This window comes from Chrysochloris asiatica, unplaced genomic scaffold (genome assembly GCF_000296735.1).
Source record: "Chrysochloris asiatica unplaced genomic scaffold, ChrAsi1.0 scaffold00014, whole genome shotgun sequence".
Lineage (NCBI taxonomy): Eukaryota > Metazoa > Chordata > Mammalia > Afrosoricida > Chrysochloridae > Chrysochloris > Chrysochloris asiatica.
Window position 1 is genome coordinate 10,061,161 of NW_006408532.1, and position 24,242 is coordinate 10,085,402.

General features: G+C 44.4%; 1 protein-coding gene across 1 annotated transcript in view; it reads left to right on the forward strand.

Annotated features, from left to right (window-relative positions):
• Positions 1-14,385, forward strand: part of FUBP3 (far upstream element (FUSE) binding protein 3) — a 60,215-nt gene extending 45,830 nt beyond the window's left edge. The window contains exons 12-19 of the mRNA XM_006834876.1: positions 2,147-2,288; positions 6,643-6,803; positions 7,471-7,544; positions 7,834-7,914; positions 8,137-8,213; positions 11,471-11,542; positions 12,882-13,009; positions 14,095-14,385. Of these exons, the coding sequence (XP_006834939.1) occupies positions 2,147-2,288; positions 6,643-6,803; positions 7,471-7,544; positions 7,834-7,914; positions 8,137-8,213; positions 11,471-11,542; positions 12,882-13,009; positions 14,095-14,103 (744 nt within the window). The 3' untranslated portion in view covers positions 14,104-14,385. The remainder of the gene's footprint in view (positions 1-2,146; positions 2,289-6,642; positions 6,804-7,470; positions 7,545-7,833; positions 7,915-8,136; positions 8,214-11,470; positions 11,543-12,881; positions 13,010-14,094) is intronic.
• Positions 14,386-24,242: the final 9,857 nt, after the last annotated feature.

The following is a 24,242-nucleotide window of genomic DNA, read 5'->3' on the forward strand; positions in this document are numbered from 1 at the left end:
GCCTTCATCTCTTCTGCTGGTTTATTATTACCATCATGCCTTTATTACTCCTAGAATCTATGTGTTCCTGACAGTACATTTCTGACTTTCTAAACTATTTGGTGAAATACCATACAGATTACCAAGTTTCAAAAATCAAGTATACCTACCTCCATTAAGAGTTGCTCTAGTGAACTTTGTTAACTTGAGGGTCCCTCAGGTAAGTAGAGCCAAGGAAATGTTGAGAATGACTGGTGTTGAAAGAAGAAATATGAGTAGAATGGAAATGGGGAGTCAAGATTGTCATCCTAGCTTTGCCATTAGCCATGTGACCTTGAGTGAACTTTTGGACCTTAACGCCAACTTTTTTTTGTACCAGGGCAGTGCTCACTACATGATCCCCTAAGAATCATCTGGCAGTACTTGCTAAAATTACAGGTTTTTAGACTCCCACCCCAGAACTACTGGATCTGAATAACTAGTGCTTAGGTTGTAACTTAAGTCTCAGGAAATGTATATGATTAGACAAGCTTAGGAAATGTAGCAATTCCTAATAAGATTAAGAACGTGACTTCTAACTTCTTTCTAATAGTATGGTTTTAAGAACCTAGAACAAGAGGATATGAAATATTTGGGAGACAATCTTGTCCTGGAGAATCTGTGTGACATACCCAGAAAGTTGGCTCTGTGTGTATCTGTGTATGTATTTCAACATATATCCCTAAAATTACTTTGTTTACTTGTCGGTTATCTTATAAAAGCAGAGTGCAGGAGAAAAACCTCTCTAATTTTTCTTCTCTGTTGGTGTAGATTATGGATAAACATTCCGCCAAACATTTATTCACTGTGTTGGACTTCTGTTCAACTCAGTACTTACATGATTTGTCCTCAACATCTGAGACTTGTACCTTTGAATGAAAGGAACCTGTCTCCATTAGGTGTTAGATTCATGCTACTCCCTGTGGCCTTTCAGTGTGTGTATGATTCAGCGAAGCCTTCAAGCCCCAGAACATGAGCAAGAGGATGTGGCCTGTTCCCTTGTTGTTGTTATGTGCTGTGGAATCAGTTCTGACTCAGCGACCCTGTACAGGGTTTCCGAGGCTGTAAATCTTTATGGGAGCAGAAAGCCTCATCTTTCTCCCATGGAACAGCTGGTATTTTCGAACTGCTGACCTTGTGGATTGTAGCCCAATTCATAACCACTACGCTACCAGAGCTCCCTGGCTTGTTCCCTTACTCCCTCCTTTCTGAACTAGATTTGAGTGGTCACTCTTGAACACTTGTCTACTTTTTTTGAGAGTAGGACAAACAGTTTTTCCTCAGAAATCCTTTTGTCCAAATTATTCATGGGCTAGGGGGTAGGCACATGTTAGTATGGGTGATGGAGCAGGCAATATCCAACAAGAAGGAGGTTACAGTAAACAGAGGAAAGATAAAAGTAATGGGAGACACAGGGAGGAATGCAGTAGTTTAGGTGAATAGAGGTAAATGCTGTTAACTGTTGGTACGTGGAGGGGATTGCCACCATGTAATGACGCAGAGTATGTGAGTTGTTGAACGTAAAACTGATGATTGCTGTATAAACCTTCATTCAGTTCACAATAAAGTTTTTTTTTTTTTTTTTTTAATTCCTTTCATAGTTTTGGCTGTTTGGCTTGCAAAGTATTCTGACTTAGACAGCAGTGTCTGAATTGTTTTTCTAGTGGAATATGCCACTTTCAAATGCCTGCGGTTCTTTAGCATCTAGTATGTGGCTTCTGATAGTCCCAGTATGCAAGAGCCACAGGAAAGAGGAGCAGCCTCAGCCTCATAGGGAAAACTAACTCTTGATGCCTGTAGATTAGGCCAGTAATTAAAGCTCTCAATAGAAAAGGTAGCTGGACCGACTTGAGACACTGGAGTGTATATCTGACACAAATATAGATATATTTGTATGCTGTTATGTAACCACACACATTGTTTCCACACATGCCTTCTTCCAGTATACCTGGGATTTGTGTTCATTCTGGCTTCAGAGAGCACTTCAGAATTTGAAATGTTGAGAGGTATCGGGTCTTCTAATATGTGCCATTGATTGCATCTTAACACTTAACCTCCTTGAGGAAGATGAAAAGTGGTACTAGTAGTCATGACAAAAGTCATCACAAGAGCCTTCCTTCCTTCCCAGGAAAGAGACGGCTTTGGCGGCCTAGCAGTACCCAGAGGAAGAGGTCGTGGCCGTGGCGACTGGAGCGTTGGAACCCCTGGTGGCATGCAGGAGATAACATACACGGTGCCAGCAGATAAGTGCGGCCTTGTCATAGGCAAAGGTAAGTGGCAGGTGGTGGGTTTTGCGTTCCCTTCCCTGTCTAACCTGAGGGAAGTAGATTACATATACCTCCAGAACTAGTGAAGTCTGTGCTGAACTGACTCAGATTGTCACGTCTGTGGCAACGCTGCCTTCTGTAAGAACTGTATTTTGCCTGGGTCTCTGAGATCCTGATCCAACTTTTCATAGGGCAAAGGGAATTTTTCATTTTTTTAATATAAACAGACTAAGGGAAATACACTGCCTATTGAACCAGCTTAGGTGGTTAAAAACTTTCCCTAAGTTTGGTGAGAGGCCTCTGAGCACTTCCTGATAGAAGAGTAATTAACCCACCTCTACAAACTGATAGGAACAAGGAATAGTTCAGAAATGTCCTCAAGTGAAGATTGCCTTCTGTCAAGCAATGCCTTTCTTTCCCTCTCTGGATTTGGGTGTTTGGTCTTTATTGACACACATGTGAAAAGGGTTGTTAGCTCTTCAACACATTTCCATGAAACAGACACTCTGGGAAGGAAAATAAAAACAGATTTCTTAGTTGTTTTTAGGCATTTTAGAGAACATTAGGCAAAAGACCTTGTTAATGATTAGCAACTCCTTCCAGTCCTTTCACAAGAAATAAAAAAGAGGGAGAGAAGCAGGCAAGTTTCTAGACTGTCATTAACAATTCATCTGGCTAGCACTGGGACCAAGAAAAGCTGCTGAGAGCTGGGCTTATGGGGCTCAGCTTTTCTGTGAGGTATAAGCAGGCCACCCCGTGAAGCCGTGCTGCCCGCAGGAACCATCATTGGCATTGGCTTTTGTTTGGTCTGTGCCTACATTGTGTATTTGACAACATATGGAAGGTATAAAATACAGTCTTCTCCCCTGAGTGTCTCACATTTATTTGATCATTAAACATCTTTAACTATTTGAAGGATACTTAGTATTATACTGAACATGATTTGGTATCATCTTTATCAACACAGAGAAACCTGATGCTCCCGGGTCTGTCCTAGTTGCTGGGCAAGGGGGACTTCCTCCTGACCCTCACTCACCACCCAGAACGTGTCATTGGCTCAGCTTGTCTACACTGTAGTTTGTGCTCTTACAAAATGTTGATCTCCTGTATCCATGTAGTCTTTTGAGATTTAGTAACCTCTTGTTGTTAAGTGCTGTCAAGTCGATGTCGACCCATAGCTACCCTGTATAGAATTTCCTCGGAGCAGCTGGTGATCTTGAACCACTGACCTTGCAGTTCATACAGCTTTGCAGTCTGGCGCATTAACCCACAGCACCACACCAGGACTCTTAAGGATGGTAAAAACAAAATGGGTTTGTTTTAATTGTCTGGCAGGATATATGTGCTGATAAAATGAATATGGTGAGCTTCTCAGAATGCTCTGATAAGTCAGATGTGCTACCCAGATCATCAGCTTGACTGCTATGACTGTACATCCAGTTGCTGCTAGTAGCTTGATGAATATCAGGTCTAGGAAATCCCTTGTCTTATGAAAACCTTTCTGTGGGTGAGGTTTTTATTGGAGAGTGTGTGCCTGCTGTAGACACTGGCCAGGCCTTGTGGTCTTTACTGTGACAGTTCCCTCTTCATGCTCAAGCAGCCCCTTAGTCTGCCCTCTATAGCATCTTCCTGAGTGATTGCTTAGGGGAAAGGAGCGGCAGAGTGAGGTAAGGACTGATGGCCCTGGTGGCATGCTAATAGTAGGCTCCGAAGCTCAGGAGAAGATTCATTGGGGAGGTAAGTGTCTTCCTATGCCCTTCCCAGGTAAGCTACCTCTTGGGAAAGGGTGAAACTGAAAAAGGAGAAGGGAACCTACCCTGTTGTGGGTGTGTGGGCACACAGACATACACACACACCCCTCCCATAGCTCCAGGCTCCAGGCTCCAGGCTCCAGCCCTGCCATAGACACTGCAGCCTCCTCTGTAGGCCCCTGCCGGATTTCCATGATAAACAGGGCAATATTGACAGATAGTGTGACCAGCCCTGCTCTTGTCAGCCAGGCCTTTTAGCAGGTTTGATTAATGGCTTTACGATTTCACGTGGGGTGGGGGGCACTGGTGGGTCATTTCTGCCCCCTATCAGGTGGAAGAATAGAGCAGGCTGCTGAATGGGTCTATATAGACAGCCACCGTGTGCCAAGCTGGTGACCTCATTTTGAAGGAAGATGAACTTAAATTAACTCCTTCCGGCCCCATGCGGGTTTGTGGTGCCTGCCTCCCCTTATTAGCATGCACATAAGGCATGGGGAAGAAGGGGTTTGGGGGCTTCTAGTGCAAGTGCCTGCTAGAGATAGCCTTGGTGGGGGAGGGTGTTGACTGTCTGGCCCTGTGGTTCTCAGGCCCAGACTCACGCCCCTTTTGTGCTCTTGCCTCCAAATCTACGCCTTGGAACCAAGTGGGCACTGGGCAGATTGGTTAGTTGGTTGAGTGTGAGTAGAAGTGGTCTACATTCATTCCTTACTAATCACTTCTACCCAAAAAGGCTCCTAGCTAGGAGCAAAGTGCCTCACTTTTCACAGAAGGAAAGTAAAATCCCTTGGCCTTGGAGTGAGATATGCATAGTTACAGGACCCAGATGGGGCCTGGGCCGTACCTGGAGGCACAGCCATATTGCAGAAGACTTTGCATTGGCAGGGTCTGAAATGTGGGGTGGTTTTCTTAAAGTCTGTAGTAGATTAAGAAAAACCTGAGCATACACTCTGTTTCATTTGCTTGGTTTTAAAACTTTCCAAAATGGAATCAAGCTTACTACTTAACCCAGCCCATGTCCGAACACTCAACCAGTCTCCTGGTCTCCATCCTGAAATCTAATGACTGATCAGGCTGCCTTCAGAAGGAGGCTCTAACCAGCCATCACTTTTTGCTTGCTGACCCCTGTAGAGTCTGACAAGAGCTGCTTCCTCAGAGTGGTTCTCCTGCCCCACCAGTGGGGAGTAGGGAGGACAGGATGTGGATAAACAGTAAAAAGACTCGATGGCATTTTCAGTTTGTTTTGACTTTGGGTGGGCATGGGTGACATTGAGAGCCACTGGTATTTGCTGTTGATCCTTCAGAGCTCCCTGCTGCCCTGGAGCAGGTTTTCCACACATTGTCGTCTTTCAGTGTTGCAAAGCTCTGCTATACAGTGTCCTGGTATTCTGGCTCTTCCCCTCCCCTCCCCAGCTGAGGAGAGCTCATCTGTAAGTTCTGTGAAATTTCAAAAGAAGAATCAAACCATTGTGACTCTGGTGGAGCTTTTGTTGCACAGATTTCATTAAGAGACTGAGAGTCTCACAGGTTTTTCAAAGAGTCCAACTAAATTTTCATTAGCCCCGCTCCACCCAGGCCTCTGTGACATGTGACACCCCTCCACCCCCCACACACCCCTTGTCTAGTACTGTCCCCCACAAGAGGCAGGGACTTGAGAAGTGTCAGCATGGGATATTAAAGGCATTGTTTGGGCCAGTGGCCGTCTGTTTGACCTGTGGAGAGAGGAAGAGGGCAAAAGCAGAGGTGCGGTGGCCCCCACCATGGCTGCTGAAGGCTCCATTGTCTCCTGCCTTTAGGGGCCATCAGGACTGAGAGGATGGAGGGCTTTAGCTGGGGTGGGAGCCACTGTGAACTGACCTTCCCCGAGGGAGCTCCATTGTGTGTAAATCCATGTGCCAGGTGCTTCCCTAAGGGGCCAGGCCTCAACCCAGAAGAGGTTGGTAGGCAGCCTGGTGCCTCTGGAGAGGAAGCTGGGATAGGACCATGCAGGTGCCTCCTGGTGCTCATGACCCCATGGGCTTTGCTCAGGCAGCTTGTTTTATTATAAAGTGCTATGGTGTGATACCTGTTATGGCGCTGTAGGTTAACGCTCAGAACTGCAAGGTCAACAGTTCAGGCTCACCAGCCACTCAGAAACCCTATACAGGATCGCTATGGGTCAGAACCAACTTTATGGCACTTAACAACAACAAATGGTGTGGCGCAGAGTCCTGGTATGGTGCTACAGGTTAATGCACTGGACCGCAAGATCAGTTTGAGCTCAAGGTCAGCAGTTCAAACCCACCAGCTGCTCTCCAGAAACCCTATATAGGTCATTATAATCGACTCAACAGCACTTAATGACCACAATGGTGAAGCACTGTAGTTAACGCACTAAATTGCATGGTCTGTTTGAACAAGGTCGGTGGTTCAAACCCACCAGTTGCTTCCCAGAAACCCTGTATAGGGTCGCTTTGAGTCGGAGGTAACTCGACAGCACTTAACAACAAGGTTTGTGTTAGACCCCTTTCAAGTACATAGAAAATCTTTCTGTTTTCTCAAGTTTAGGGCTGGTGTGCAAAAGTACCTTTACCAAAGTCCTCTTTTTCTGTCATGTGTTCTGTCTACAGGGGGTGAGAATATCAAAAGTATAAATCAGCAGTCAGGAGCACACGTGGAGCTTCAGCGGAACCCACCTCCAAACACTGACCCCAATCTGCGAATATTCACCATCAGGGGAATTCCTCAACAGATCGAGGTGGCCAGACATCTCATAGATGAGAAAGTTGGTGTACGTACAAGGTCCTTTCCTCACCCCTGGCCTTCAGTCCTCACATTAGCGCTTGCAGAGGGGACAGGTCAGAGGCCCAAGGAATACCTGGGTCAGGCCCAAAAGCAATGAAGGAAGCGTCCTGTCACAACTCCCCAAGGAGAGCTCAGTCCCCAGAACCATGTCCCCTCAAGGCTTAGATGATTAGCTGGGGTGGCAGGCTCCCCCAGCACTGCCCTGGACTCCTGGTGGCATTTCCCTGGCAGCCAGGCTGGCAGACAGCTTTTATTGACTCTGGCTTTAGTTTCAGGCACTTCAAAGCAGATAAAGAAAGGGAGTGTTGATGGAGGACAGATTGGCCACTGCTCACCTCAAAGGGGACATAGAATGGCAGAAAGAGCCTTGGGCCAGCCTAAATTGACGGGAGAGTCAAGCAGGTTGGTCCCTTACCCCAGGGTGACACGGCAGGGCAAGTGTGGTGGTGCCAGTAGTGGCCATGTGGTGGAATTGGTCAGTCATGGGGCAAATGAAACTCCCTGTGGGGAAGGAAGGCTAGTGTGAGTGCCATAGGCTGTCTTGATTCTTCACTGGGCTGTCTCCCCAAAAGCTGTGGTTTGCCTTGGGGCGAGCCTGACATAGGGCACAAGCTTAGCCAGCAGCAGGTAAAAATTCTCTGTGTCCATGACAGGGTACCAGTCTTGGAGCACCTGGAGCCTTTGGACAGAGCCCCTTCAGCCAGCCACCTGCTACACCTCATCAAAAGTGAGTCCTTTGTACTAGTCATTTCACCACTTCCCAAGACATTCCCCTTTCGGCTACTTCTAGGGACTGCCAACCAAAAGCTGGAAGTTCTAGGTGTGGGGAGGACTCGTTTCCCAGAACTTAGCCCACTTTGACCATTGATGAGAAATGACTCCCCAGAAGGCAGAGGTCACCACCAGCATCCCCTAGGGCAGCTCAGCACCTTGAAGCTAGGGGTTATTTTGTCAACAGTCTTTCCATTGTTTGGGACTCCGGTTCATTTTTAAATATGTTTTTCCTCTTCCTACAGCACCTTTCCTCCAAGGAGCACAGGGTGCTTCCCAAACATTGCTGCTAAAGTGAATGGAAACCCCCACAGCACCCCTGTGAGGTAAGTGGCCTGCTGCTTCTCTAGCCATGCTGTTCTCATTTGGTGGACAGACAACACTCGGGTTGTCCCTGGCCACTGCCAACAGCAAAGATAATGTGGTTGGGGCGGAGTGGGTAAGCAGTGAAGAGAGCAATGATAGAGCGTGGTGGGAGGTGGACCCAGGTGAGGAAGAAGATGGGACATAACCCAGACTGGAACAACTCACCCTTTTTTCATCCACAGTGGTCCTCCTGCCTTCCTGACGCAGGGTTGGGGCAACACCTACCAGGCATGGCAGCAGCCCACACAGCAGGTCCCAAGTAAGTGACTCAGGTAGAGGAGAACACTGGCACACCCCTACAGAAAAGCTGAGGCTTACAGAGGCCTTGGGTGATGGACCTGAAATGCCTTCGTTCCTTGGCTGACAGGTCCAGGATGTCCCTTCATGTGCCACTGAGAGCCACCAGCAGGCCCTACACTGAGGGAGCACCAGGGTAGGCACTGAAGAAGGCTAGAAAGAAATTGACTGTCCAGGCCCACCTTCTCAGACCTTTCTTTCCCACCTACTCTTTTCCTTCAGAGTTGTGGGCTTCTGCCATTTTTGTTCTTTCCAGATGGACCAGGCTGAGTTTCCTCGTGACCTGAGCTTGGCCTATTACAGCCCAGAACTCTACCCTGTCACACTCTGCTCTACTCAGCGTCTCCTGCTTGCTGTGCACTTCTTACTCTACTCCCCTCTTCTTACCTCCATGACCATTTCCCTCTTTTTTCTAGCACCTTCTCAGAAAGTTGATCTTGCTGTCTCCTGGACTGTTCCAAAAGCAAGCAGTTAGAGAATCAGCCTGGCTGCATGAGGCCTTCCCAGGACAATGGGCTCTAAAAGAGGAAGTCCTTGTGTGGGATCAACCTATTCCAACATTAGCTTCAGGAATTATTTGTCAGTTTTATTGCTGGTGTAGCTGATCTTGCACCGCCTTCAAAAACACAAACAAGCCCATAGCTTGTAAAACTCAGGTGGTTTGACCCACCTGAAGTTCCCGCCTCTTATGTGTTCAGAAAATATCCTTTAACACGTATGAAAATTACTCTCTTCACAGTGTATGCTAGGCTATAGGACCAAGTTAGGGACTGAACCCAGTTTCCAGGGTTTTTTTTTTAACCACTTCATCATTGAGCGGAGCACAGCCACAGGGTTCCCCAGAAAAGTCTTCGGCTGGACAGAAGCTCCCCAAGCAGTCTCGAGGGCTTGCTTACAACCTTAGGCAAACCTCTCCATTTCTTCAGGACTCCACATTTGTCATCTGTTAAATGAAAGAATTGAGTTTCATCTTAAAGGTGTCTTTAAGCTCTGAATTCAGATGGTTATATTTTTCTCTTTCCCTCTAATACATTATTATGAAACTTTCAGACATGCAAAATATTTGAGGATTTTACCCTGAACACCTCTCTACCAGTTTTTGCTGTTCCCTTGTACGAGTGACTTTAGTCCCCATAGCCCAAGTGTGTTTTCTTTCTTCTAGTGCTTGCTTCACTTTGCTCCCATGTCTCCTTGCCTCACACAGATGCCTTCTCATAGACGTGTGCTCTTCCGATCTGTCATCCTATCTTACTCTCTGCTCTCCCAAGTGTGTTTTCTTTCTTCTAGTGCTTGCTTCACTTTGCTCCCATGTCTCCTTGCCTCACACAGATGCCTTCTCATAGAACTATTCTGATCTGAAGAAGTACTCCAAAAATCGAGGTGGCCAGAGTCAAGGTCACATGTGCCCAATTGCACCAAGACAGAGAAAGACCTTTGAGAAGCCCCGCACTCTTAGGGATGTGTGCCTTTGTGTAAAGGCGAGAGAGAGAAGAGAAGACATGCCCTTCTCCTTATCTCCTTGAAAGGGGGAGCTGACCCCTGGGAGCATGGTTTTACAGGGGCCTCTGGGTGAAAAGGATGCAGGGCAGTTGCTATTGCCTGGCAGGGACATGGGAGGAAGAATGAAAGAAAGTAAAGGTCTGTTTTTCTTGCCACTGCTTGCAAGCCTTCATTTTGCATTGCTGGACTTTGTTTGGGTAGTTTAGGTCAGTGGAATCCTATTTGGAAGGAAAGTCCTGCTTGTCCACACCCTCCATATCTGATGGAAGAGTTTATGTTGCCCAAATGTTTCCTAACTTTCTACAAAAACCAGGTCATTCAGACTTGAGCATTCTGTTCCAGGGGAAGAGGCCAAGGGTGTCTTCTCCCTGTTTTTACTAACCCTTACTCCTTTTCCCAGTCCCACATGCATTTAAATGTAATGATTGTCCTCTTGTCCACGTTCCTTCTCAATCTTCAGTCAATTTACTCTCAGGGAAAACATTTTACTGTAAGCTGTATTAGTAGCACATTCTGCCCGCCTGCTGCCGGACTATAATTCTAATAGAAGAAAAGACATTGAAAGGAGCCTTTTGTGGGCCTTAGCAGGTGGACACACACAACCAGCCCTGACCTCTACAGAAAGAAAGGTCCTGGCTTATTGCTCTGGTCAAATCTTTTAACCCTCATTTATGCCTCTGGGCAGGATATCCCCCATACATACACACACTGAGTCTGCCCCCACACGCACACACACACATCTTTACTGCTCTAAGCCAACCCAGTATAGGGAATGTCCCAGGACTATGCAAGTAAGGAAGAGTTTAAATAATCCCAACACAACCTCTTTTCCCTTTCTGCCCAAAAAGGCTTGGGGCCATATTACAATCAAGTGCTGCCCATGATTTTTCATCCCTTCTGCCATGCGTACATGTCTTGGTGTGGTGCTATAAGATAAGCCCTTATTGCTAGTTGCAAAGGAACCCTAGTAGCATACTGGGAGAATATAGCAGCCGTTTCATGGGAGAAAGATGAGGCTCTCTGCTCCTGTAAAGATTTACAGTCTTGGAATCCCTATACAGAGTTGCTATGAGTCGGAACAGACTTCAGAGTATACCACCACCACCTGTCACCACAAGGTCAGCAGTTCAAACACACCAGCCGCTCTTGGAAACCCTTTACAGGGTCATTGTGCGTTGGAACTGACTCAGTGACATAACAACCATCATGTGTGCATTGTCTTCCTTTTATCATCTTCTTTACAGACTCTGGACAGTTTCCTTCCCTGTTTCATACCATTTTTGCTTGTCCAAAGTAAAACCTCAGCCTTTGAACAGAAAGGCCAGGGTGAGAGTGTTGTCTGAGCACTGTGGATTCTTTGTCCTGTTTGCAGGCTAGATCCAAGGAGCCTAAAAATCAGTCATTCTGGCCTCAGGGCGCCCTCAGGTCAGGCTCTTCCACTGATATCGCAGCCTTAGGACGTCTCCCATTTTCTGTCAGCAAGGCCAGGATCTTGGTTATACCCCTCCCCATCATCCAGTGTCTGGGTGGAGACCCCTTTTTTGTTGAGATGTTGCCTTCTCCTGAGGCCAGCCTGCTGCCACCTTCTTTACAGGTCACAGAACCTGGGGTGCTGTGTGGGCCTCTGTTGAAGCTGGAACGAGTGCAGGGAGTAGGTCCTGGGGACTGAGGCTGTGAGGAAGCCCGGAAGGCCTGACTGCTTTTGTGTTCTTCGCACAGGCCAGCAGAGCCAGCCGCAGAGCAGCCAGCCTGACTACAGCAAGGCCTGGGAAGACTATTACAAAAAACAGAGTGAGTGCATGGGCCTCCTTAACAAGCAGCTTCCTAGTCACAGAGCCCCTCGTTCTGTAGACTTGACTTGTTGATGATTCATTGGCATCCTTTTGTTTTTTAACCTTTTCCCCATGTGACTTGTTCTCAATACCTAACTGTGTTTCACTCTCTCCTCATCTATCTGTCAGAGAAGGCCTAGTGTAGTTGCTGACCACAGGGATGCGTCTCTGCCCTGGCCAAAGCTTGTCATCCTATCTTACTCTCTGCTCTCCCCGTGACTGGACTCCAAAGAGCTGAGAAGGGATGTGGTGCCGGATGTGTGCATTGGGGCTCAGTGGAGGTGGCTCCTCTTTTGGAACTGCATGATTCCTGTGTGGTCCATAGACCAAGTTCCAGGCCCGTTGGGCATGGCTTTACCAGGACTCGGGTCACCTGGGTATATCTTGTTCTCTGGCTTTGTCTTGCTGCTGCCTATCTTGGTGACCAGTTTCAGAGCAGATAAAAGAGAAAAAAGATGGTAATGGAAGCTTAAAATTGAAATTGGTATTGAGTTGTATATTTTACCTTCATAAGTAAGCCCTGTGTAACAAAAAAAATAAAAAAAGCTATCAGAAAGAGACTAATCCAGTCTTACAGAAAAAGGAAAAAAAACTACCACTAAAACCAAAAAAATATTTCTGATGACTCATAAGTACTGAGTCCCTTATTTGTATTCCAAAACCTCTGCATTAGACAATCTCAGTATTCTTTGAAAAGATCATTCATGTATTTTGAGTCTAAATGATGTTACTTGCTGGTTGAAAGCACTCAGGTCAAAGGGTTGTCAAAGAAGCGCTTACCCTGGCCAGGAGGAATGTCATCATTGTGGGGAAGGACCTGTTATATAAGGTCAAATTTCAGTCTTTCCCAGATCTCTCAAATCCAGGTTCACAGACCCAGATCAGCCTCAGTTTATTTCAAGCTCTCCAAGGGCTTTGAATACCATGGTGTCTGTGCACGGGCACACAGACAAGCTGGACACTCCAGTTCTTTCTTTGTTGTCCGGCACCGGGAACTGATGGGGGCAAGCAGACAGATGCAGAACATGATGCTGCAGAGGGCAGATAAAATGTGCAGGTTTCCTGAGAACTGAGCCAGGATCGAATGTCATAGGCAGGACAGCACTTTAGCAATGCCAAAGAGGCCAGCATTACTACAACAGCACTCGTCCACACTGGTCTCGCTACCACCATGTTCTTCCCGTTAGTGTCCAGAAGGAGTACCTGGCATTTGTTCCAGGATCCGCCAAGCTGACAGTGTCCTCCCCTCCATGGTATCCCTGCTTCCACTAACCCACATTTCTTCCTTTGTCTCTCAGGTCATGCTGCCAGTGCTGCTCCTCAGACCAGCTCCCCACCGGACTACACAATGGCTTGGGCAGAGTATTACAGACAGCAGGTTGCTTTCTACGGGCAGACACTAGGGCAAGCTCAGGCCCACAGCCAGGTCTGTAGCCAATCACCAACACTACTGGTACTTCCCAGACCAGCCCCTAACCCCCTTCTTTCAATCCTTCTGTGTTTGCCTGACCCAGGGAAGAGCACTGCACTACAGAGAATGCTCAGGCTCAGCACTGAGAACCAGCTCACTTCCCCCTCCTAGCTCCAGAGAGGAACAGTTTAAGCCAAGTAGGATAGGGAATTCGTTTGGCAGCTCCTTCAAGGAAGTGCCTAATCTTCCCTCCAATCCAGGACCTTGGTGCTAAGTGGACTCTTTTTCTCCCTCTGGGCTTCCGTTTTTCTAGCTGTCAATTAAGAGTGCCAGGCATAGATGACTGGACAACTTTGACACTGTGTGGTATTTGTAGGGACTGTGGAAGGCGCTTCTCAGCAACTGTTGTTGAGATGGTGATGTGGCCAAGCTGTCACCTTTGCCCTTGATCAGCCATGAGAGGCAAGAAGAGGGTTAGTGCACACCCTCTGAGGGTTGGGCAGGGCCCCATCTTCTTTGACCCACACATAAATTCAGAGGCTTTTATCACCACCACTAAAGATTTACACCCTCGGAAACCCTGTACAGGGTCGCTATGGGTCGGAACCGACTCGATGGCACTTAACAACAACAACAACAACAACCCTGTTCATACAGAGGCGGTCCTAGTCAAGTGGGGAAGTGAGCTCCTGAAGGGTATATTCTAGATAACATGATTTAGGGTGACCAGTCCTCTCAGGCCTTAGACCAAAAGCTGGTTGGGCATCTCACCACCAAGTTGATTATGTTGGGAAACCCATGGGAACAGGTGTCCTGGCTAGTGAGTGACTGAGGAGAGGTATCACTCGCTTGCTCCCCCACTCCTTCCTGGTATCCTCAGGACTTCATGGCTAGAAAGAGGTTTTGTCTGATCTAGGTCCTTGACAGGAGACCCGGGGAAGGTGCTTAGACATTGACTGGTCTGTGTGTGTTGGCGCCTGTTGTACAGCCAGAGGGGAAACAGGGTGACCTGTCACCTCCCACCAATGGAAGCCGCAGACATAAGGACTTGAGAATTGGCCCTCCCAGACTAACCGCTCTCCTTTCCCTTCCTTCCACAGGAGCAGTAGAACAAGGTTCTTGCGGCCGTTTTCCCCCTTGAAATCATTGTGAAAGAAAACCTATTTGTAACAGAGGTTTTTAGATTTGCAAACCTTTTGATGAAGAACCTTTGTTTTGTTCTGTGAAACACTATATTTAGATTAACAGAATTTTTCTAAAAATTGGGAAAAATTAGCTACTAAAAATTGCTGATAATCTTGTTTCATTAGTTTTGTTGTTACTTTAAATGTGTGAGCTCTGAGATTCTTTTTGGAGCAATACCTGTGCAAATTCAGGCACCAGAACGTACCTCAGAGCAGTGACATTTCAACATGGTGGTTTTTGTTTTGTTTTGTTTTTGAGTGTCTTTTTATTTACCATTTTTGTTTTTTTTTTGTTTGTTTGTTTTCTTTTTCTGTTGCAACAGAAGGTGGCTTGGAAGTCTTAGGTGTGGTATGTAACAAATCCTTTTTAAAAAAATTTTAAACAGTATTTAAATATTCTAAATGTGTAAATTCATTAAATGTTTTACTTCTAATTTCTTGTATCTTGGCTGCCTGGTTTTATTGCATTTTTTTAAAACTGAACTATTATGTATTGTAATTAATTATGTGAATTCTGAACTGAGACAGATAATTGTATTGCTGTCCAACAGGAATTGGGCGGGGCATTTTGTAGGGTTTGTATAATTTCTAGAGTTGTAGAGGGCTAATATAAAATGTGTTCATGTTTTTAGCATACAGTTTTTTCGTGTCTCCATCACCCATTGCAATTGTGTATCTAAGACCTCCAAGCTTGTTTTAAAAACAAAACAAAAAAACCTTTCTCTATTCTCTCAGAAATATAAATACTGTTATTTTTAATATTAAAAAGAAATTCGATATAACTTTTAACAAACACTGTGGAACATTAAACCGTATAAAAATGTAGTAACTATTTTTTAATTCCAAGGTGTTTTTTGCTTTTTTCTTTTAAATATTTTCTTAATATTTGTCAAATTAACTAGATGAATAAGTAAATCTAGTATTAACCACAGTATGAATTAAATAATTTTGATTTAATAAAAGGGATAATAATGATTTTCAATGTTTACTGTAGTGTATCTTGTACAGATAACATGTATTTTTAAAGGAAAAAACAAAAAAAAACAAAAAACGGAATTGAAGCTATTTTTTCTTGCATTTTTAATTGACCTGAGGGACATTCCGTTTGAAATGTACTGAAGTTACAGTTTCTGGTTTTTTCTCTTTATTTTCCTTATAATGCTTGAAATGTCTAACTATTAAAAAAGGCATTTGAAAGATGTTATGCATGTTGTTTTAAAAAAAAAGTGTTCTTTTTATTTGACTGACAATTTATTTTACACTCTATATAATAAAATTTCCACAAGCCATCTTGTGGGCGAAGTATTTTTCGTCTGTTTGCTTTGCCTTCACTTGTTCCTTCCTTTGCCCTCTGCCTGTTGCCACCTGAAATGGAAAGAGACAGAGGGTTCTCGCAGCTCCTAGTCTTGCACTGCATTAGCCCGACTTGATGCACAACCTGGATTCTTGGCTGCTTCATTAAGCTAATTTTATTTAATGGTTTTGTGTGATTTGACAGTCTGACTTTAGAGCATTGGTTACAATGAGCCTGTCACATCTAAGCCTCTCTTGAAGTGACGAGACACAGAGAAGTCAGTAACGAATGTCCTCATGTGGCAACAGTCATTGGAAGTGGAGCTGGATGATTCACAGAAGGGGTCATAGGCAGCGGTGGCTATCAGCTCTACAGAGTCATAGGCATACTTCCATGTAATTGAGTCAGCACACACCCACACGCACACACACTTCCCTTCACAACCCCCGCCAACACCTGTCTCCAGCACACACACTTGCCCTAGAAATGAAGAAGACCTAAAGGTCCTGGTGTGACTCCATAGGATAAGCTCTGGACTGCTAATTATAAGGACAGCGGTCCAAACCCACTAGCCGCTCCTCGGAAACCCTATACAGGGTTGCTTTGAGTCATAACCAACTTGAGAACACTTGACAAAGGACAACAACAAATGTCTTCTGGTCTTGGCCTTGGGGTTTTTTTGGCTGCTGCTTTTTTCCAAAGTTGCCTTGTCCCTATTTCTCTGGCAGCATTGGGCTATGACCGAGCTCCTTCCCTGTCCCCAGCATTCAGGCTGTGGATGGATGGTGGTGACTTCTCTTCACCAGCAGTGGGGGGAGGGGCATGCCACCCAGGTTGCCAGAAGAGCTGGAGAGTGGCAGCAAGTACATCCATTTAATTTGGTTTTCATTCAGAACAAAAAAGGAGTTGTCCTTCCACATGGCTTTAAGACACAGAAGGTTTTGCAGTTTCCGGTCACATCATCTCTCTGCAGTTATTGGACTGGAGAAAACTTGGAAACGAAACATCAGCCTTCCCCTCTCTTTCACTGATTGAAGCAAGTGTCTTGAACACAGTTCGCCGCTTTAAGATCTGAGCCTGTTACACGTGCGTCATCTCTTCATTAAGGTCTGTGGTTTTGTTTCTGTCCTGTTTGGAACTCTCCTTCAGGCTCATGGTGTGTGTGTTTCCAATTCTGGTTGCTTTTCTTTTTTTCTACTCTGAGCTCTAAAAGGAGAGGAAAAAAGCATCTGTGGCTCCTTTAGGCCAAAAATGGGTGTGGAGAGCAGCCCATCTGCAGCCCTTCCGCGGCCTGTTGAGAGCCGGAAGACAAAAAGGAGATGTGGCATCTTTAACTACACCTCTAGAGAATCGAGTCTGACATTGAGAAATTGAATAGTAAAAGCCACTTGGAAAGGAGGGGGAGGGAGCGGAGCAAGAGGAGGGCATAAACGCTGATGATGGTAATGGGAATTAGGGAGAGGGCATTACAGAGAAGACTTCCTTCTAATTCATCTTCCAAGCTCTGTGCCAAAACAGCATTTGGCATGGTTCACAGGGAGCGATTGTGTGATAATGAACCCTAAGGTGTCCCTTAATTGAAGACTGAGTATTGCGGTTTGTGCCAAGAGTCATAAATGGTGCAGGCTTGCGGGAGGATGCATTTTCTTAAATGTATCGGTAAGTACAGATTAACGCTTGTCCCCAGTGAAATGCCCATACTATAAATTATGGAAATATCTCTCTCTCTCTCACTCTGATGCAACCTTTTATTGAGGGGTGGGTGCAGGCTGCAGTACAGCAGGAGGCAGGGGGAAAGTTTGCAAGCATATGAAATTTGGCCTCATTAAGATGGCGCCCATGGAGGATGGCTTTTCATCAGCAGTCTGGTGTCCTAGAAGGCTAAAGTGCTTGAAATGTACCAAGTTCAGCGATTTATTCCATTAAGAAAGCTGCGTGGTCATCACTGAGGACAGTCTGTGTGTTGGGGATGGAGGGGCGGGAGCAGTCTGTCTTTAAAATTCTCGCCCCCACCCCCATCTACCACAGATGCACACTCACACTTGGCCTCTGCCAGCCATCCAAGTTCAGTGTTCACCCAGGCCCCATCTAAACTCTTTTCAACCCCACCTGGGAATTTGGGCTGCAGGGGCAAAGTGGGGATAGGTGGAGGAACTCTCTAGCCAAGGCACCTTGGCCAACACCTGATCTCACATCAATAGGAGGCACTATTTCCAGTGTCCCTCTCCAGTGGTGACATCCATGACTGACAGCCCAACAGAAGGCTTGGCTAGGGCACAATTGGCACATTACAGAGTCTGATCTTAGAGGGTGTTTGGACACCATGGTGCTTTAGCTTCCAACTGGCTACAATGGTACTGTTTCCCAAGCCCTAATTCTGGTCCACTGGGGACCAGCTGGGGTTTTTGAAGATGGGCTAATGCAAATGGTCCTGATGGGCTCTTAGAGATTAATGGCCAGAAAGTGGCTTGACACTCAGTTCCTGGGTCTGTGTCTTACTTGGAATGGGAAGAGAAATAAAAGACAAACACTCATCATTACCTAGAAACAATGGTAATCTTTGCTGTCCTTTGTCTTGAGGATCTTTTCATAGCATTTACCAAGGAAGTTCACGCCATGTCTAGGCATCTCTTTTGGTGGTGTTCACACCCTGATAGGTGACAGGACTAACTTTTCCATTTAACCCATGAGAGCCAAGTTAGAGTGAGTGGCCTGCCCATATTCACACAAACATTTAGGAGCCAGTGCTCTGCCAAGATCTGTCTCCATCTACGGCATCAGGACAGAGCCTGACAGCAGCCCACAGGAAGGTCACAGTCTAATAGAGATGTTCTGCCATCACCACCAAGTGAGATAGTTAATATGATAGACAGATGGTCCCAAAAGTTAGTGTTGAGCACCAACCATGGGCCAAGTCCTGGGAGTGCTTTAGCTCATTTTCCATTTTCGAGGTTTGAATAGATCTGGCCAGGGACACACCCTGGATATGTAGATGGCAAAGCCAGGCATCAAACACCAGTCTGACAGCAACATCTATCCTCTTAGTCACTCCCATGGGCAGAAACAGGCACATGTACATCTGTCTTGGTTCTGAAGGGATCCAGGAGGGTTCAGTACACCTAGAATAAGAGTGTATGTTTGCAAGCTCAAACTTGGTTTCGAATCCTCTCTCTATAGTACATAAAATTGTGTGGCCTAAGGCAAATTCTTGAGCCTTTGTGTTTTGGTTTTCTCATCTATAATATAGGCAGGACATCTACCTAATAATGGGATGATGTACATGTAACCAACCACTTGACACCTAGCTCATACTGACCACTTAAGCAATGACAGCTAACAGTAACAACGGTATTCAGGCCTGACTTCTATGCTGGCTTTTCCTGCTCCATCATATTGAACTATGCAGAAAGCACCAGAAGAAGATGGAATACACAGAGTCACTGCACCAAAAAGAATTGGTTAATGTTCATCCATTTCAAGTGGTAGCATATGGGTGGCATATGACCAAAAACCAATGGAGTTGAAGGAAGAAGTCCACGCTACACTGAAGGCACTTGCGGAAAACAAGGCTCCAGGAATTGATGGAGTTGAGATTATTTACCAACCCTGCCTCCTCTTCAGTCAAGAGGAGGAAATAATCAACTAGGACATGCAGCAGCCTGCTGTTATTTCCAACTTTGATGACAAACTGGTCACTTCTGATCTCAGTTTCTTTTCCATGGGATTGGATCACACTTTTGTTGTTGTCGTTGTTAGTTGCCATCGAGTTGACCCTACCTACACCCAACAGAACAAAACACAACCCGGTCCTGCGTGAACCTCACAATCATTGCTACATTTGAGCTCATTGTTACTGCCATTGTGCCAATCCATCTTGCTGGGGATCTTCCTCTCCTTCTCCGACCCTCCACTTTACCAAACATGATACCCTTCTCCAGTGACTGGTCCCTCCTGACAACATGTCTAAAGTACAAGAGACGAAGTCTGGCCATCCTGGCTTCCAAGGAGCACTCTGGCTGTATTTCTTCCAACACAGATCTATTGGTTCTTTTGGCAGTCCATGGTACTTTCAAATATTCTCCTCCAACACCATAACTCAAATGTATCAATTCTTTTACGGTCTTCCTTATTCACTCACTAGTCAACTTTCACATGCATTTGAGGTAATTGAAAATACCATACTTGGGTCAGGTGCACCTCAGTCCTCAAACTGACATCTTTGCTCTTTACTTTAAAGATGTCTTGTGCAGCAGATTTGCCCAGTGCAATACATCGTTTGATTTCTTAACTGCTGCTTCCATGAGTGTTGATGGTTGATCCAACTCTTTGGCAACTTCAATCTTTTCTCCATTTATATGGATGCTTTTTATTGGTCCAGTGGTGAAGATTTTTGTTTTCTTTACATTGAGATGCAACCCCATACCAAAGGCTGTGGTCTCTGATCTTCATCAATAAATACTTCAAGTCCTCTTTGCTTTCAGCAAGCAAAGTTGTATCACCTGTATATTGCAGGTTGTTAATGAGTCTTCCTCCAATCCTGATGCCATGTTTTTCTTTATATAATCTAACTTCTTGGATTATTTGTTCAGAAAAACAGATTGAATAAGTATGGTGAAAAAAAATACAACCCTCACACACATCTTTCTAATTTCAAACAATTTGGTGTTCCCTTGTTCTGTTTGAATAACTGCCTCTTGGTCTGTGTACAGGTTCTTCATGAGCACAAATAAGTGTTCCGGAATACTCATACTTCGCAATGTTGTCCATAGTCCACACAATCAAAAGCCTTTGTGTGGTCAATAAAGCACAGGTAAACATCTTTCTGGTATTCTCAGCCAAATTGTGGTAGGCTGTGGTTGAGGGTTCCAGTTCAAATTTTGGTAAAATGTGTTAAACCTATTCTAACAAAACAGATTAAATCTGTATTAATACAATATATTTAATTTATTTTGATAATATTTCAACTATTTTAAATAATTTTTTTGTTTTTAAAAACCACCATGCATTCACATATGTTATTCAAGGATAAATCAAAAAGTGTTGCAACTAAGGTTCTTTAGAGTAACCCTAACTGACTCCATCTTTGAATCATGAGTAGCCTCTGCATGTTTAAGTCCTGCCTGAGTGGAAGAGTTTTAAGTAGGAACTTTCTCAGCTGCACCTCCCCTCCCCCTCCTATCCATAGCTTATTTTTGCTTCCGTCAAACAGCTTACGCATACGCCCAACCCCTGGACCCCTGGTCTCTCAAGGTAACTGTCCCAGCTGATGAACCCCTAGACCTAATGGCTTATGCATATACCTTACCCCCGGTCTGTGCAAGATAATGTCCGACTGCCTATGTATAAATACTCTTTGAAAAATTGGGTCAGGGCTGCAGGTTTTCCCGTACTTAGGGAGACTGTAGTCACTGGCCAACTAATAAAGGCTTCCTTGCTGATCCTGAGAGTCTTGAATGGTCATCTGGGTAAATTGAGGCACAACAGTTCCAGTTCATACATACACAGGTTTACTCCAAACATGTCTCTGTGATTAGTGGATGGCAGCAGACAAGTTCTCTTAGGAATGCATTTGTCTTTAGGGTGACTTCATTAAAAAGGCCCAATTATGGCTTCCAAGGGAATCTGTTGGATCAGTTAAATTCAAGGCAGAGAGGTCAGTTCAGAAGATTATGGCAACTGTCTTGAGTGATCTCAAAGGGTAGTCTTGATAAATTTTCTTCAAGAACACAGACCAACAATCATGAGGGCTTATTTTGAAGTTTTTTTTCTTTTTTAAAAAAATGAAAAGGATGTTTGTGAGAAACAGGCCAGAAAAGTTGCTCCAGGGAAGTTTTTTCCATCATCACAATGTACAATAGCAAGGACTGTCCATGAGAACTTCACTGAAAGACCTTACCCCATCCACCCTATAGCCCTGATCCTTCTCCATGAGGCTTTCTGTTCTCAAAACTCAAGGTACATTTCAAAGGAAGACAGTTTGCATCCCTCAGTGATATTGCCTTCAGATGTGTATATAGACTTAGGTGGAAGAGAAATCGAGAAATAATAGCTTCACATTGTGATATTCTTGTTTAATAAAGGTTTCTATGATTTTATAACAATACTTTTTCACTTACCCTCATATGCTACATTTCCATTTTATTTATGTGTGTCTATTTTTTACCAATACTATATATTTATTGTATAATACTATATTTTAAATGCTATATAATTACTGTACCTATAGTGTAAGTCTTGATAATTGGTAATATAAGTCCTTTAGCTGTGCTTTTCTTCAAGATTGCCTGGGCTATTCTCAGTCATTTGCATTTTCATATAAAATTTAGAATCAGCTCGCTAATCCCTCAACCACCTCCCGCCACACACACAATTTATAACCTGCTAGAGTTTTGATTGTGAATGCATTTAATCTCTACATCAACTGGGGAAGAATTGTCAACCTAATAAAAGTGAGTCTTCCAATACATGAAAAGACATCCCTTCATTTGTTTACGGCTTTGATGTCTTTCTCTAATTTTACTAGTCTTCAGTATAGAAGTCTTACACATCATTCATTCCATTTATTCCTGTTTGTTTGTTTTTTAATGCTTTACTGTTACCAAAAATGTAATTTTGTTGTTTTTTTTAATAAAATCTCTGTTGCTTGTTGTTGTTGTTGTTGTGCCATTGAGTCGGTTCTGACTCATAGTGACCTTATGCACAACAGAATGAAACATTGCCTGGTCCTGTGCCTCACAATCATTGTTATACTTGAGTCTATTGCTGCTGTCACTGTGCCAATCCATCTTGCTGGGGATCTTCCTCTTTTTCACTGATCCCCCACTTTACCAAGCTAATCTTACATCCAAAGTTTGAGAGACAAAGTCTCACCATCCTAGCTTTTAAGAAACATCCTAGCTGAACTTCTTCCAACACAGATTTGTTTGTTCTGGCAATCCATGGTACATTTAATATCTTCTCCAACACCATAACTCTAATGCATCAATTCTTCTACAGATTTCCTATTGTCTTCCTTATTCAGTGCCCAACTTTCACATGCACATGAGGTGCCTGAAAATGCCATGGCTTGGGTCAGATGCCTTAGTCCTCAACTGACATCTTTGATCTTAAACACTTTAAAGAGGTCTTATGCAACAGAATTGCCCAGTGCAATACATCATTTGATTTCTTTACTGCTGCTGCTTCCGTGAGTGTTGATAGTGGATCCAAACAAAATGAAGTTCTGTGAGAATTTCAATGTTTTCTCCATTTATCATAATGTTATTTATTAGTCCAGTGGTGAGGATTTTTGTTTTCTTTACATTGAAAGCTGTGATCTATGATCTTCATCAGTAAGTATTTTAAGTCCTCTGCACTTTCAGCAAGCAAGGTTGTATCATCTGCATATTGCAGGTTATTAATGAACCTCCCTCTCTCTAATCCTGATGCCATGTTCTTCTTCATATATTCCAGCTTCTCGGATTATTTGCTCCGTATACAATTGAGTAAGTGTGGTGAAAGGATACAACCCTGAAACATCCCTTTTCTGGTTTTAAACCATTCAGTGTCCTCTTATATTTAGAGGAGAGAAATGTATCTCAAGGAAAATGGCTCACGTAGCTATAGAGAGTGACAAGTCCCACATCCAAGAGTCAGGCATCAGGCTGGAGGCTACCCCCAATACATGTAACTGCACAGAATGATGAACTGAAGATCAGCAGATTAGATGGTAGGCTGCTGGCTCACAGGCTGTGGAAGCTAATGAATCCAAGATCAGCAGGCAACAAGGAAGGCCATGGGTTCAAGTCCCAAGAACTGGAGATCAGATGATGGCAAGCAGGGTGAAGAACCCAAAGTGAGCTTTGCCAGAATGTTCATATATATTGAATGAAGGCCACATCCCCAAGGAAAGTCCCTTTTAACTGAATGGTTACTCATAGCAGATCTTATCATGAAGGTGATTACATTATCTCAGATTTCATCATTACATACCTACGGAACTACTGAGAACCATTGCCCAGTCAAGTTAACACACAACCTTAATCATCATAAACAGTATCCAGACAACACAGGAGTCCTGGTGTGGTGCCGGACTACAGAGTTGTTTGAACTGTAAGGTCGGCAGTTCAAGCTCACCAGTTGCTCCTCGGAAACCCTATACAGCACTTAATAACAACAATAAGACAACACAGTAAACAGTTGCCTTAGGCTGTGTTGCCTAGAGAAGTAAAACCAGTGAAGCCTATATATGTATATATATATATATTTATATATATATATAAAGGGAAGTTTCTATCAAGGAAATTACTCACACAGTTGTCGAGGTGAGCAAGTTCCAAGTCAATGAGTCAGATAAACCAAGATCAGCAGGTCAGGTGGCAGGCAAGCAGGCAGCTGACAACTCCCAGGATTGGCAGGCAATTGAGCAGTCCACTGGCTCAAGTCAGGATGATCTAGACCCAACGGAAAGCAAGCAAACTTTGCCCAAGTGTCCAGTATATTGAAGTAGTCCAATATATTTAGGAATCTTCCTTTCAGTTGATTGGCTTTTCACAGCAGATCTCATCATGGAGTTGATTCTATTAGATCTCGTCATGGGGGATTAGGACATCTTAACTGGCAAACCACCGAGACTCCTGGCCCAGGCAAATTGACACAAACCCTTAATTCTCACACAGTTCAGAAACTGGTAGTATTAACAACTACTCAGTTTTTAAAATCACTTCAGAAATAGCTTGGACTCTGTAAAAACTCAAAACTCCTCTTTTTGAGTCTATCATCAGAAAAAGAA